Source organism: Limulus polyphemus, unplaced genomic scaffold, assembly GCF_000517525.1.
Source record: "Limulus polyphemus unplaced genomic scaffold, Limulus_polyphemus-2.1.2 Scaffold1850, whole genome shotgun sequence".
NCBI classification, from domain to species: domain Eukaryota; kingdom Metazoa; phylum Arthropoda; class Merostomata; order Xiphosura; family Limulidae; genus Limulus; species Limulus polyphemus.
In genome coordinates this window covers 171019-188146 of record NW_013667460.1, presented here as the reverse complement: position 1 = coordinate 188146, position 17128 = coordinate 171019, and the positions used below count along the sequence as shown (strand labels likewise).

Here is a 17128-nt window from a genome sequence, read left to right as displayed (position 1 = left end):
ATCTTGCAGATAGGAAGCAGGCAGACTCATGGTGACAAAAGGGCACCCCTGCCAAGAAGATCCCAACAACAAAGCAGCCACATATGGAGGGTTAAAGCTGAGGAAAATAAAACACAAATGTAGAGAAAAAAAGGACACACAGAGCTGCAGAAAACCCCCCAGGGAAACGATAGATAGCTTCAGATGTGAGGTGAATAGATGAGAGATAATGGAGGACAGTAGTGAGGGTAAGACAAAGACAAGAGATCTGTGCTGGGGAGAAACATAGGGTAGTAGCAGGATCAGAGCCCCATGTCTGAATCAGCAATTCGAAGGTCTAAAAATCCAGAAATGAAAATTCTGATCTACGATATGCTAAAGCTTCTAAGTCAGCCAAACATGGGGGCTGGGGCACATTGGCACCTGAATGTAGTGGGGTAAGGAACTGTTCAGCATGGACATGAATATGAGGGGAGTAGGAAAAACCAAACAATTTGACACTGGACCAGAATGAAGGGGGAAAGAATCAAAAGAAACAGGGAAAAGAGACAAAAAGTAACAAACCTGAGAGATTATGTCCAGAAATGCAGTAGAAGGACAAGGGAGATCCAGAGGAGTAGACTGGGAAAGAACAACAAAAACAAAATGTGAAAAAATGCTGTCCAAGTCTTCATCTTCAGGAATGCATTCCCCAAGAAATGGGAGATCTGACCAAGGCTCAGGAAATGTTGCAGGCCCGATTGAAAGACTTTAGCTCATGATGCATCAAGGCTGAGACCTCCTCTGCCAAAAGTGTGCAGCCCGAAGTCACAGTAGTATTAAGAATGGCTGGATCAGAAGTTATTGCACTAACATTAAGCTGAGAATTCATCATATAGAAAAGAAAAACTTTCCAAAAAAAATTTGTTAGAATAAAAAATAAATGACAACAAACAAAAGTTGTCAATACAGTAACAAAAAGTTAAAATGAACAGGATAACATGAAGCACTGAGCAGAAATTTTAGCATGATTGTATGCTTGAATGCCCAATTGAGAAATGATGAATGAGCTCTACAGTCTAGAGGGAGTCAGCTGCACCAGGAGGGTGTGTTGGAGTTCTGTTGGTGGAGGGATGTCACACACTCATTTCCATGCCACGGTGCAGCTATACCACATGTAATCATGTTAGGTTGGTTGGGAGCATCAAGACTAGTGGCAAGCAAAAATTGTGCAAATAGAAAGCAGCACAAGTCAAGAAAAGCTATTATGTGAGCAGAAGTAAGGTATCATATCAGAAACTCACAATTTCATTACTTACACCTTTCAGCATTACAGAATGTGAAACTTGAATGTGTACATTATTGATAAACTGTGAAAATCTTGAGTTTTTAAATATAGTATCACCAAAAGTACAAAAACCCAGATCTGATTGTGTAACCCTACTGAAATTCTTTACTGTAACCCTATTGAACTTTACTTTCAAGTAAATATCTCAGCAAAAATTGTTTTGCTGATGAGTGGAAGGATATTGACATAGTAATAAAGTCATAAAATCCAGATATACTGTTAATTCATGCTAATTAAACCTGCAGAAAGGTTTCAACAGAAGTTATAACAATGATATCGGAATTATGCCTAAGTAACAATGAAAGTTAAACATGATGGACAAATGACATCAGGGCTAACCAATCTAAGTGAAAAGCAATAAAAACCTGTCTGAAGGCCTTACTACAGTCAAATTGAAATGAAGAATAAGGTGAAAATGTTTAGTATTAAAAAGAAACCTTGTGAAAATAAATGGTTTTTATTGTAAAACTTTTAATACATGAGGTTACCAAGTGAGCAACCCCTCCCCAAAAAAAAAAGAAATAAAAAAAAACAATTCATAGCTCTTATTTTAAAGAATCCTTCAAATACTGAACATACTATGAAAACACCAGATAGAGGAAGATATCCGGGTATCCCTAAATCAAATATTCTATCAGGAATTTATTTTCATAGCAACTAAGAAAGCAGAAAACTAAAACATTCTAGCAGTAAAATACTTTCAGAAGACTGAATGTGTGCAACATTTATGTGTATATTTCCTAAATAATGAACAGACAAATATAACATTGCAAAGGAAGAGTATATCACAGGGCTACAAAAGAATGTTTTGAAAACAATAAGTCAAGCTTAACTAAACAAGGTCCCACAAAAGCAAACTTCTACAAGTGTAAAATTAATGCACTACAAAAAGTATGTAGACTTCAGGCTTGACAAGATATAATAAAGCAGTCTTATCTTTAGTTCTATCATCAAGAGAATTTTAGGAAGATGCTAAAGCTTGAGAAGTTCCTTTATATTTGTGTTTTTGTTTTGTAATGATCCAGTTTCATCTAATTTTCGAAGTATCTCTTCAGTTTGTACTAAGCAAAAGTTAAGGATAAAGAAATATTTTTAAAAATACAGGATGTAAAAAACATTTCTCAACTATAAGGCTTGTCTGTGTCCGTGTTCTAAATGCGAGTCACAAAACACAGACACAGAAATCTGACCTGTAACAAAAAAAGAAATGGCTAACATATAGTACAGAAAAGAAAGTGAGTCAACTATAAGTCTCTAACAAAAATACAGAAATACCTCCTCTATCAGTACAGTAACAGCTGGTATATAGTGCATAAAAATTACTGTGTTCTAACTGTGAGTCTCAAGACAAAAACCTGTCCTGTGTCATGCTATAAAACTGTTTAGTATAGATATTATTGGTTAACATATTTTCTGAGTGAATGATTTATTATTGTTTAGTTTTTGTTATAATAAGAGTTACAACCAGACAATTGTAGGAAGTTGTGTTTATAAGTCATTGATGTTGAGACGATCAAACGTCTCATGCAATACACTGACGTTGAGAATATAGAGATTTCTAGAAGGTGGACAGACGATTAAGTGATAAATATATAAGTAGTGTGAGATGAGCAAAAACACCAAGACAGACAATAGCAGAATACAGTAAAGTTATAGGCAAGAAAAAGTTTGCAGTGAAGTTAAATACTATAGAAGTAATAGGCCTAATGATTAACATAGGCCTATCATTTAATATGTTAGTATAAGACTAACACTAGAAAAGGAAATTATAAGAAGAAAAATTTATTCCATCAAAGCGTGGTTCTAAAGAAATTGAACCAGCCTGAGTGCACTTGGACAAAAGGAACAGAGGATATTTTGAAGAAAGAAGACCAAACGATTACGGTAACTCGCATCACAACTGTAAGTGAATCATACATAGAATACTAATGTGATAGTAAAACGAATAGAGAAGATAATTCGGCTTGTTAACTGAAATTCTAAAGCAATTCAATAGGCCTAAGTGAACTTTTGACAAGAAGAAGAGAACTATATATAGTGTTTATGATATGCCTATAATCTCTATAAGGTGAAGAACTTGTTGTACATATGTTTAATATATTATTTTGAAAACAAGTGAAGTGCATGCTGTTCATTTATCATTGAATATATTGCTAACAAGTTACAGACACCTACTGTAGAAGAACCCTAAGCCCAACAACAACACAGTATACATTTATACTATTAAGAAGTATAAGTAAAGGCCATTTATTTTAATAATTGGCAAAAGAATTATATTTAAATTCTGACATCCTGTAACAGTAGAGTAACAACAAGCATAAAGAACAAAAGCCTCACTGTGTTCTAATTGTAAGCCTTATAACAAAAATACAGAATAACACTCTTGTAACAATAGAATGACACTTACCATATAGTACAGAAACATGAGTGTGTTCTAGCAATGATTCTCATAACACAGAAACAGATATCTGTCTTATAACAGAAGAGCAACAGCAAAAATATAGTATAGAAACCTGAGACAGGTTCAAAATAGCAGAATATTAAGGAGCAACATTTGTGAACCTTCATGAAATCTAACTATCAACACTATGAAATCTCTATTGTTACAGGGGGACAACTTAAAAATGTGAACACATTCTAACTTTATATCCCATGAAACAAAATGTAGAAATCTAAAGAAGCAGTAGATAACACACAAAAATTTAGTCTAGAAATTGGATAATGTTGCAACTTTAAATGCCATGACACATACACAGAAACCTGTCCTGAAACAGTATAACAGCAAGCATATAGTACATGCTCCTAACTGTGTTCTAACTGCAAGCCTCATAACACACACACAAATAAGTCCTGTAATAGTAGACTAACAAAGACCATACAGTATAGAAATGCAGATGTAGTACCATGTATTCTGGCTTGCATTTCTATTGTTTGAAAGGAAGGGGCTCACATTTCTTTCTTTTCTCAGGGTTTTTGAAAGCTGCTGACAGCCCTGACTACGAGTCTCATGATACCAGCCAAGACATCTGTCTTGTAACAGTGTGTTCTAACTGTGAAAAATAAAAAAACATTCAGTCTAGAAAACTGAACTATAAATCTATGTTTCAAACAGGGAAAAATATAAGTTAAAATATTTCTATCTGAAAATGTATTTCACTTAGATATCTCTTTGCACCATAAAGAGCTATTAAATTGTGCACATTGCCATGTAATTTCCTGTACATGCTGCAAACCTTAAACAAAGCTCCCAACCCTATACATGTCAATGTGTATTGCATCAGTGTATGATGTAATCATCATTAAACTATACCACTTCTTCAGTAGGAGGGTGACACATCCTCCAAGCACACTAATCCCCATGAGCTCTAATGTGTGAATACAGGCTCATTCTTGAAGAGGCAAACTAAATGGATCAGAAATGGGGAGAAAGGGTAGGAGGTGTTGCTGAGAGGTGTATCTCAAGTAAATATCTAGGGTAAGAAAATGTTCAATTCAGATATGCTACTCAACTCTTTGCACTATAAAGAGCTAGAATCCAATAATGAAGATTTTGAATGGGCCAGTGCAGATAAATTACACAGATGAGAGCCTTTCTAAAAACAGTGTCAGAAAGAGAAAGCCCATGAAGTGTGACATTATCAAGGTGAAGGGTAGCCTAGTGAGGCAGCATTCAGTGGGAGACTGAATCCATTTCAAGTAGGGGATACTCTCCATCAAATAGAGGTAGTATAGCAAAAGATGTTACCATCAGAATCTTTTGCTTAGCGCTTTAGTGTCACTAAGGTGGGCAGAATATAAGAATGCTCAACTGTCCATTATCTCATAGGCAAGCAGGTTAAAACAAGAAATGCAAAAATTTTAGTAAATCTTATGAAAAAAAACCACATTGGAAGACAAGCGGTGCCGAGAAAAGAATAAGCCCATGTTCATATGCTAGTGCTCACAGGATTACTGTGCATGGAGAATGTGTCATGATGGAAGGATATAGTTTAATGATGATTCTATTATAAGCTTGCACAATAAATGTAGACAGTCTACATGTAGAAATGGGAGCTTTGTTCAAGACTTGCGGCATGCACAGGAAATTACATAGCAGCTCATGTGAGGTAATAAAGATAAGTAGTTTCTGAAAACAAAGCTCATAAACTTGAAGGTTTTGAAACAAGAAATACTACAGAGAGTGACTACACTTTATAAGAATGATTTGCATATTCCAGTTCAGTGGTGTGTTGCTGCAGGTGCAAGCTGTGGCACCACGAATGATGACATGTTTGGTATTTACACCTATACAGTTGGTTCACTACAAATTTCTGACCATTCAAAGGTGCAATGCTACCAAAGACAATCTTATGGGTGGAGGAACTTGTCATAACCTTTTCCAAGTAAGAATATTCACATAGCCATAATGTTAAAAAAAGTCTATCCAAAGAACACAACATTTAAAGAAAAAGAGCCTTCAATGTTTTTCATGGAAGCAGAAAAGCTTGCACAGCAGAGTGTTTAGGACAGCCATGGTCTTCACACTCCAAGCAAATCCAATACATCACCATCATCTGCAATGTAAAGTCTATGTTTACGAAAAGCCATTGGTCTTTTAAATGTGATATTGGATGATATCATTCACATATAGCAAAGGGTCCATGGATAGTTTAAGATCAGACTCACTAACCTTCACAGAAGTTAGTTACAATAAAAATTGTAATGATAGTCAATAGTGAATAATCATGTCTATCAGCTTAAATACAAATGAGAATAGAGGAAACTGTTCTAAATGCAGTAAAGGTCTGGAACATCATAGTCAGGGGCAGATTAAGGGGCAGACGAGCTTGGGGCTAAATTTTTCTACAGAGCCTATTATGATCATGACTAAAGACTAAGATAAAAACAACAACTAAACCTCTTCAATGACCTTTTTTGAGCCCAAGGCTGAGGCTACAGCTCCAATAGCCCCACCTTAATCAGACCCTGATCATACTAAACATGTATAACAAATAAGCTCTATGGAACACCTGAAAGTATTCAACCATGGAAAACCATAACAATTTAACACATGAGCTTGAATATGTTCTACAGCAGAACCACAAGTTCAATTAACCAGAATGTGCTCTTGTATCTAAAGCATTAAAAAATCTAATAAATCTAAATTTGTTCTAACAGGAAAATCCCTGAAGAAAAGTCTACGAATAACACATTCTCATCAGAGCCTAATGAAAGAAAGAAAATAAATCTAAAATACTTTTTTTACAGTGTAATGCTATGAAACCAAACCAAAAGACCTGAATCTATAATCAACTCACTGTTTTTACAAGCAAAAGAGATGCTTACCTTGATCCAGAGCACTCAGAAGCATATGATCCCATCCTTCAGCACAGGCTGACAAACAGTAGGGTAAAATTGAAAGTCTCTGTTCCTGTTGTAATTTATCAGCAACTATCCTGCATGTTACTTGTGCATACCTGTCTCTAATGAAAATCAAGTGTAAACAACATGTATGACATATGATGAAGTAGAATAAAAATTAGTAATTCACACAATAGTTTGGTTACTAAGCTTTAGTAAAGTTGGATGAAACTCATAAAAAGAATATAAAACCTAGTTGTGTGTGCCAATTAAAATACATCTTACATTTTGTAATCTTTTTTAGTTAGCCATGTTATAATGCAAGTAAAAAAATCTTTCTTTTAATTTTAGCATGCAACATAACTTAACCCTCTCAATTCATACATTTTATACAACTGCAGATCTCTCATGCATTTAACAAAGAAACTATTTTTTCTTCTAAAACCCCTAATATTTCTCCCTAAATACAGACACATATACAATTAATAATACCCCTTTCTCATGAAATGTATAATAAAACTTAATTCAATAAAATCAAATATTTTTCTTTAAACCAACATACACAATTACAAATTCTCATTATTCAGGCAGGTATCAAAAGATCAATCACTCTTTCTGACTATGCACTACAATTAACAACCTATTCATTCTGAGCATACATTATAACTAACAACTTCTCTCTCTCACTTTGGTGCACTAACAGAAATAATATATTTTGTCTGACATTCCCCCCTCAAATCACCTACACAAAACCGTAACTGAAATATTTAGATTTAGAATTTTTTCTGATATCAATTTTATTGACACTTGTTTAGAATAAAAATAAGTAAAAGCATAAATTTCTTTTTTGCTTATCAACAGTTTTTATTTAGGGAGTAGAAATATTTAAACTTCCCAACTGCATAGATAAAACTTGTTACCATATATTATTGCTTATTTCTAGCTCAAATAGTTTGATAACAGTGAATGTTGGAATTTACTGGTGCCAAAACTGTAAAATTCAACTAATTACACTTTCTGATTTACAATTTTTGATCATCTAAAGCTACCAAAATCAAAAATATAATGTTGGAGATCTAGGATTATTTTCTTTCTCATAGTATATTTTCTACAGAGCTGCTGTTCTTCTTTAAATAGAGAGCCGTGGACTAAAATGTGTTTATGACCATTTTGTAGTAAACAGTACTTAAGGGGTATTGCAAAATAAATCACACTTTTCTCCGAGATCTTAACCAAGTAAAATAAGTTTGAGGCATTAGTCGGAATTTTCAAAACTGGCATTGTAATGTGTCGATTGGAAGACTTGAATTCTTAGAGCATGTCTGCAACTAGTTTCTGAGCCATCCCAAAGGCAGCACATGCGACATTAACCTGAGTTCTAGTGAGCACCATGATTCAAACATTTTCACAAAAAAATGAAAATCGAAGAATCAAATACCCAAGAGTATGTTGAAATGATGTTTTCTCATGAGTTATGATATTCACAGTCCTACCAAGTTCGTCATTAAAAAAAAAGTGTGATTCATTTTGCAACACCACTTATTTAAGGATGCTCTTGAATAGTCAAAGGGAACAATGGTATTTTGTTCTTTAGCTTATTCTATGAGAAACCTTATTTTCTAAAAGTTAGTACAATTGTAACATGTAGTTTGAAACAACACCTGTTCCGAGATGTTTCCTCAATAGATAATCTCCTTCTTGTATAATCTCTATGTAACATGTAGTCTGTGAATGTCCATGAAAAGTAAAGCTTAACTAATGTGGCACACAGCTAGAGCCTTAGATATTTCTTTCAAAATTAATATTACTTGTTAAAAACTGCATATATTATTTACTCTTCACATTATTATTTTCTCACAACCCTTCACCATTATCTCTCTTCATATGGAAATTAAATAATGCAACTTTCTAAAAACAATTATCAAAAATACCAATAAAACTCTTAATACTAGTCTGTATCATTAATCTAAGATATAAAATTTTAAATCAAGCACCTTTTCTTTCTCAGACAAGATAAATAGAAGTTTCTTTAAGAATTGTTTTAGTGAGGGAAATATGACACCAGTGTAGGCTTAAGTTCACAAACAAACTTTTCAACCTAATTTCTGAAATTAATGTATGCATAATACACTAACAAAATTGAACAGAAATTTTGTTGATTGATAACAAATAGTGACTAACTGACTGATTACCATTACTGGATCAATCACCTACTCAACCATCACATACATTGAATACTTCACTCAACCAACTAACTGCTAACTTGTATTTGTAGCTAATGTACCCATTTCCAGGTATTAGCTGAAGTTACTAAATTTTTGGCATCATCATAAACCTTCTCAGTATTCTAGATCTACTCTTTTGAACTTGATCTCCATGTCATGCACCTTTTAGCAAACATCTACGTTAAATCAATGAATATAACTTATAAATTACTATAAATAACATTCTCAGGTTTTTATTGGACATTATCCGTGTGTGGTATTTTAGGTCAAACCCATTTCCCTACAAGTATAAATTTTGTTCCGCAAAAACAGCAGATTCATACAAGAAATAAGAGGATTATTCAGTAGTTGACAACTTAAAATGAGTTCCTGTAAAAGTGAATAATAAAAACACTTGACAAAATTGACAAAAATAAATCACAATCTTTATTACTGACAAATAAAACAAAACAGCAAATATACCCATGCAGCCAACAATATAGTTGGTTCTACTAAGATAGTCTTTAACTTCTTCTCCACAAGATCAATATCTTCCATAGCACAGGTCTTCTTCCAATTGCCTAGTGGAAATTGCTTCAAATGAATGAAGAAAATGCACTCAAACTTCAAGGTAAGATCTTCTTTTTGTTCCATCTCTGTCACCTAGTTGTGTCTATCTCTCCACAGCGTCTTCATCCATGGGCTCATTGGTGGTAAACATTAATTCAGCACTCCCTGCCTCCTTGATGACTTCACACCATTCTCTGTAAAGAAAATCCTGGGCATCCTGAAGCAGCTGTGAGGCTTCATAGCTCAAAGTTGAATTTATTGTACTTACTCAAAGAAGATTTAAACAGAAATTACGTAGAATTCAGGTATGATCTCAAACCAGGAAATGTGATTATAGTTGGCTTTTTGAGCTGGTATACCAAAAGTCTGAAGTTCAATAGGAAAAGTTATGCTAGTTCCAACTGGTTAAAGGTTCAGCCAAGTGCATAAGTAAGTGAGGGCTTGTAACATCCAGTTACATGGGGTGTATAGGTGCTGGTCAAACAGCAAGTTAACAGTCACATTGCGTACTCACACCCATGGTCATCTGTAGAATGTGTGTCAAAGGGATTCCTATGCCTTTAGCTCCTATGGATATAAGTCTGACCAACCACCTCTTCACATGCTACACATGGTAGCCCTTACAGGACCAAGGTGTATGCACATCTACCTACTCTGACCTGGCCTCATTGATTGTCCATCATCTGGTTGCTATAGATAAAGAGCCCAGTTCTAATAGGCAGTCTAATAGGGGTAAAAACACAGTTGGGCTAATTTATGTAATCTCATTTACCTCACCTTCTACTGTTAGCTTTTGCCGATGTCTTCCTCAGGAGCTTTCTTGTACAAAATGTACAATGGTTTTGGCAGGAGACTGTCTTTATTCCATTATACATACAAACGGCACTTTCATGCTTTACAACTATATTTTGTCATGTAACAACATTAGAATAAACATTCTGTTAGACTGTTTGCTTATTAAAAATATTTCAGTCGCACGATCGAAAATATTTCTACCACAACCAAATAAAACACTGCATACACCACATGTATGAATACTATTTGTGATATTTAAGCCATTACTCATGAATATCATGCACTACTGACAATTTCATTTACTCATAAATATTTTAATTTAATCAAGTTAAGAAAAATCATTCTGGCACTATGCTCATGAAAAACACCAGTTGGCATTGTGTCAGGATCACCAAGTAAAACAATGCTTTCAAAAATTCCAGGTGAAACTGTTTTCTCTCTCTTGTCATAGTGTTAGTCTCTTTGCTACAAATGTCTCTTTCATGGTAAATTCTATAAACATGCTAAATTTAAACATTTCTTAATGTTGAAATCAAGGCATTCATTCAGCATTAATGAAAATCATAGGTATATTATATTTTCAAATAATACTCTTCAGAATATTCACCACAGTTAACTTTATATTTATATTGATGTTGAGCTCAAAACTTTGTTATAAGATCTTTTTTTTTTCTGGTTTATATTTTTCTCTTGATTTATTACAATTCACTATGTGTGATTTCTTCACTTGTTTCAATTCACTTTAAACACCCAGAAAGGACTCCATGTAATGTTTTTAGCTCATCACATACACATCTGTTTACATCTTTACATATACATAGTATGCTATTCCACTTTGTCAAGTAATCTAGTAATATTACAGATAATCTTCAGCTCATGCATGGATGATTAACAACATTCTTGCTGTTAGTTGATGCTACTCTTGTTAGTAGTGGTAGTCATCTAGGGTAAATGTTTATTTCAGGCTTCAGAAAATAAATAATCACAGCAAAAAATTCATACAAATTAAAACTTATGAACTAAAAGTTTTCTTTACCATGATTAGAAATTTGTGCTGTTACTATCTTACTCCAAAACACATTCAAGAAAGGTTGGACTCCCTTGTCAGTTGTAGTACTGACTTTTCATCCACAAATTTCGATGAAATCTAGCTTGCGTTGAGTCGCACCTTTTGTGGGGGCCATGAGATAAAACCTTCCATGATGCTGTGGATTTCTCTGACTTGGCAAAAGTTTTTCAGAGTAATTTTCTTGAAATGTCAAACAACATTACACACTAGAAAATTCATTCCCTGCTTAGGAAAGTAAGATGTAGCAACTCCCTTTCAATCATAGATATTTCTCCATCACATGACTATCTTAACTAGTGATAACTGAGAAGCAGCCATAAAAATTTGAAAGCAAGAGTTTTCAATACCCTTTAGACCATTAGGTGCTTGACCCAATAATCATTCTAGCTTTTAGATGATTGAGTAGAGGTCCATATATCATCCTCTCCACTATTCAATGTCTCAGAAAGCAAAGGATTTGTGATGCCCTTTCAACCATTAGGTGCTCAACTCAATGGTTGTCCTAGCTTTTAGATGACTAAACAGTCCCACCCATACCAATCAGGAGATCAGTAATGGACAGCGATCAGCCATTTCTAACTGGCAACTACCTTCAGGTCATCCAACTTTCCATCTGCCTCATCATAAACAGTTAAATTGGTGTCCTCTGTCTCCTCTTCATCATCAAGTGGGTCTAGGTGACTCAAAGTAGTCATACCTCTTCTCCCAACTCATTAGCTTCATCTTCAGACTCCTGGCATTGCCCATGTTCTAAATTCTTGTCTCTGACATATAGATGAAGCTTATTAACATGCTCCACACACTTTCATAAGCCGTGCACCCTCATATCTTAGGGCATGAACAGTTATGAACCTATCCAGCCAAATCCAAGTTGCTTTCATGCAGCTGGTTACTACACTGAAATGGCTGCTCTTTCACCATCTGATCATAGCATTTCTTCTGTCATTTCTTCTTTTCTTTCTGAGTTGCTATAGGGCAAACTCACATGCATCCATCATTGTTGACCTTAGCCATTCCATGCACTCCTGTAGGCACTGTGGAACTTCACAATTACATCCACAAGAAGCAATACATCAGCATATTCACCCAACAAGTCAGTGAGTTGCTTATATTGCATTGGGTCTAGATTGCCTGTGCAATCATCAACCAATGCCATCAAGTGTGTTGGCAACCTAGTATTTGCTCTTGGTTATGACACAACAAAAGCAACCTTAACTTTGCCATGAGACATGGTTACTTCCACCTAGTGTATTGGGCTGATGACTAAACCAGCATCCAGCTGGACAGCCAAGTGTCCATAATTACAGAGCAGTACCGAGACTCAATTCTTGTCAGACAGATCATTACTCAAGCTAATACTGTTTGTTATTTTGGAAAGGAAACAGTTTACCTAAGGTGTGGGTTCTATCACCACAGTACATGGCACTGACACATCAGACTGTATCCAAACTAAACAATTGAATATCACTTGTATACATGGAAGTACTATCATTCCCTGAGCCAAGTACACTCATTGGATCCACTGTTTCTGGATAGCATTGGATGTCTCTCCCATGGAACATCAACTCACCTGTTGCACAGGCCAAACTGATGGATATTTATTCCAGATCCAAGGTCCAAGCTGACTACCTTTGTTATGTGGGCAACACCTCCTAGCCTGAGTTGGAGATTTGACTCTCCCCTAATGTCTAATTTATCATCATTCACCAGAACAAAGTTAGTATCTACTGGCCAGAGTGGTGGTCTATCTTGGAGGGCTTAAAGGATCACATGATCAACTAGGGTTATCACTGCTCTTCTGTCTACCATGAACACAATCTCTCCTTTACACCCTTATTGGTACATACCAAGCTCCACCCAGTTCTGACAAAGCTGGGCTGACAACTAAATTCCACAATAAATCCTGCTTGAACAGTACCAAAATCTCCCTTATCTTTCTATTTGTGGTAATTTGGGTTGAAATCGGTTTCCCCACAAGTATAAGATAAGTTGTATTCGAGAAGAATGGCAGATTCATACAAAAAATAAGGGGTGTTCTGTAGTTTATAACTTAAACTGAGTTCTTTTTATGTGTGAATAATAAAAACACTGGACAAAATTCACGAAAACAAAACACAATCTATATTACTGACAATTAAAAGAAAACAGTAAGTGTACCTATGCAGACAAGACAGTTGGCCCTACTTGGATAAAAAGTACTTCACTAAAAAAATATTATTTTTTGTAGGTTAAAAGACTTATAATGTTAACTGAAAGACTGTCAAATTTCATGGAGATATACATACCATATTGAAAGTTAAAAGTATTAAATCTATAAGGACTTTAAATGAGTATAAAAAGGACATGTAGTCGGTCAAATTGACTGAGCCTGTGTTGAGAGAGTTACAATGATCTGGAGTGCTCATATGTTTGCATGTTGGGCAAACTTCGCATAATTGAATTTTCCATGTGCGGCAGATAAAAAAGCATTTGAAATTTATTTAGGGGGTTTTAGAGATTATGCAAATCAAATTTGACATTTTTCAGATTAAGAAAATTATTTTAAACTCAACATTAAAATCACTTCGCACTCTGAGAAATCTGTTATAGAAATGTTTGAGAGTCAGCCATATTATATGAACTCTGTTTATTCAACTTAACAACACATCATGACATCTCCTTTCAAGTAGAAAATTTACACAGAAGGCTTTTCACAATTAACACACAAGAATAAAAATGTTGATTAAAATCATATAAGCATAAAAGCATATATACATATTCATGGTGGTCAGCAAAGTTTAATAAATCATGCAACTGAAAAAACCTTTTTTTTAACATTCACTTGTCTATAAAGTATGTATAAGTTTTTGAGAGAATTAGAATTTACACTAAGATTTAATTACTAACACAACTTATTTACAAAAACAAATGCACTAGCACCCTTCATTGAGTCTTGAAACTTTTTTAACCAGCCTTCCACTAGCTGTTCTGATCCCTTCACTCTTACCCTTATCTTTACCATGTGTTTGGTCATGAATATATTTATGGTTTGACCTTGGACTACACTTTCTTCCTGTATTGGAGGAATTATTTTAGGTGGGCTTTCTTTTGTTTTGAGTAAGTGTTTTTGGTTTCTCCTGAAAATACCCTGGGAGGTCTGAACAAAGCAAGAACTAGGAGGATTTACTTTAAATTTTACCACAGCTAGTTCCCATCTTTCTTCTTGTGTTTTTGCTCTTACTACATCTCCTTCTGAAATACAGGGTAATGGTTTAGTATGTTTACTCATAGTACTCTTTCTGCTTCAGTTGCTTGTTTAGCAGTGTACTTTTAATCAAGGTATCATGGTGTTCTGAGGAAACAAGCAAAGTTGACTTCAACCTGCATCCCATTAACATTTCAGCAGGTGGCTTTAAGTCATTATCAACTGGTGTGTTTCTGAATTCTAACAAACTCAAGTAGGGATCTTTATGGTTTTGTTCAGCCTTTTTCAGATTTTTCACAATTTGCACCATTCTTTCAGCCATACCAATCGAGTATGGAAAACCAGGAATAGATGTTACATGGTTAAATTCCAATTTGGTAGCAAACTCTTTGAAAAGTTTACAGCTAGCTGTACTGTGGACCATTGTGTGATACCAATACCTCTTGTATTTCTTGACAGAAAAATATACTCTTTAGCTTGCTAATAACCACTTTGCAATTGGTTTCTTTCAACAGACTGACTTCAATAAAGTTTGTATAATAGTCCACAACCAGTACATACATATTATTGACATGTGAAACAAGTCTGTACCAACTCATTGCTATGGCCTATCTGGTGTAGGATGTGACTTTAGAGGTCCTTTTTGATTAGGTCTTCTGTTTTCTAGACAAACAGGACACCTTGATACACAATCTTCTACCTGGCTTGACATTCCAAGCCAGTACAGAATGTTCCTAACATGTTATTTAAACTTTGAAACACCTAAAAAGTAGCTGCTAAGTATTTTCGGCAGCATTTCTGATCTACAACCTTTTGGTACAATAAATTTGTCACTCTTGAAAAGCAAGTTATTTGCCACAAGAATTTCATCTCTAAAATCCCAATGATCCTTTACTTCATTTGGGATTACACTTTCACTCAATGGCCATTCCTTTTGTATAATATCTTTTAAACACTATATAGTTTTTCATCTTAATTTGTACTCTTCAAAATTTGTTTCCACTTTTCTTCAATAACTGGCAGAGTTGAGATTATAACATGCACTTGTGCTTCCAGCTCCTTTACAAAGTGATCACCAGTGGTAGCACTTTAGTTTGATGCACTTGACAAAGCATCCACAATGTTCATCTCTTTTTCCAGGTTTATGGATTGCTTTCAGACCATACTTTTGCACTCTGAACATCACTCTTTGAATTCTTGGTGGTGCTTTTGCAAGGGGCTTTCTCATTATTGCTTCCAGGGGTTTATGGTCACTTTCATCTACAACTGACCTTCCATAAATGTATTAATGAACTCTCTCCCATCCATATGTAATTGAGGGCATCTCCTTCTCAATTTGAGCATAATTGAGTCTCTTTGAGTCTCTGATTGAATCTCTTTGAGGCATATGCCACAGGAAGTCCTCCCTGCAGAAGCACAGCACCTAAACCTTTCGAAGATGCATCCATCGACAATATGATCTGTTTACCAGGATCATAATACTGTAGTACTGGTGCTTCAGTGGCCAGGTCTTTGAGTTTATTGCACACTAACTCATAAGATGAATCCCAATGCCATTCCACCCCTTCTTTCAGCAACATCTGGAGGATTACTGCTTCTGTGCTTAATCTAGTAATGAATTTTGCCAAGCATTGTATGATACCCAAGAACCTTTCAAGTTCCTTCTTTGAACTTGGACTAGGTATTTTTAGGATTGCTTGAACCTTTGCACTTTCTGACCACAACTCATCTTTTCTCAGAATATGACCAACATATTTCACTTCCTTGAGGCCAATTTTACATTTTGCTCTGTAAATCTTAAGTTATTCTCCTTTGCTCTCCGTAAGACTTGACTAAGTCTTTCACTGTGCTCATGTTTGGTTCCCCTCCCCCAAACATAAATGTTGTCAATGTATATTTGACAACCTTTAATTCTCTCCAGCATTTCAGATATGGCTTTATGAAATACCTCAGAGGCACTGTGGAGACTAAATGGCAAACAGAGGAATTTGTACCTCCCAAATGGAGTATTGAAACAACACAAATCAGACATTTTGTCATCTAATTTTCCAAAAGTCACTGTTAGTGTCAAGCACAGAAAAATACTGTGCTCCACTAAGTTACTTGTTAACTCTTCCAAGGTTGGCAGTTGGTAATGCTCCTATTTTACCTGCATATTTAAGTATTTTTGGATTAAGACACACACTCAGTTTGCCATTAGATTTTTCAACAATTACCATACTATTTACTGAAGCAGTTGGATGATCTACATTTTTAATGACATTATTTCTCACCATTGTATCTAACTTGGACTTTAGTTACTCAAAATAAGCTATCAAAATTTTATTTGGTGGATGTGCGATCTCCTGACTGTCTGAAATGAGCTCAATGTGATGCTATTTCTTGACTCATTTTATCCCATTCATCACATCTAAACACTATTGGATTATCTCATCAACTTCTTGCTCACCCTCAACTGTGGCATCTATGGACCCTATGAATTTTATCAAACCAAGTTCCAAGTTTGACTTCAAACTGAGCAGACATTTTGCCTTAATAATGGCTGGAGACGGCTTAAATGGGTAATGAAGAAAAACTTTAATATAAGTTTAACATGACAGCAAATGTACAACGTTTCGACAAGGTTTTGTCATCATCAGGTACCAAACCTTGTCGAAACG

General features: G+C 35.0%; 1 protein-coding gene across 1 annotated transcript in view; it reads right to left on the bottom strand.

Moving 5' to 3' along the window:
* The window catches only part of LOC106465152 (L-fucose kinase-like), a gene marked incomplete at its 3' end in the record, with an annotated part of 210195 nt that overhangs the window by 41028 nt on the left and 152039 nt on the right, over positions 1 to 17128 (bottom strand). The window contains exon 17 of the mRNA XM_022392980.1: positions 6632 to 6768. Within this exon, the coding sequence (XP_022248688.1) occupies positions 6632 to 6768 (137 nt within the window). The remainder of the gene's footprint in view (positions 1 to 6631; positions 6769 to 17128) is intronic.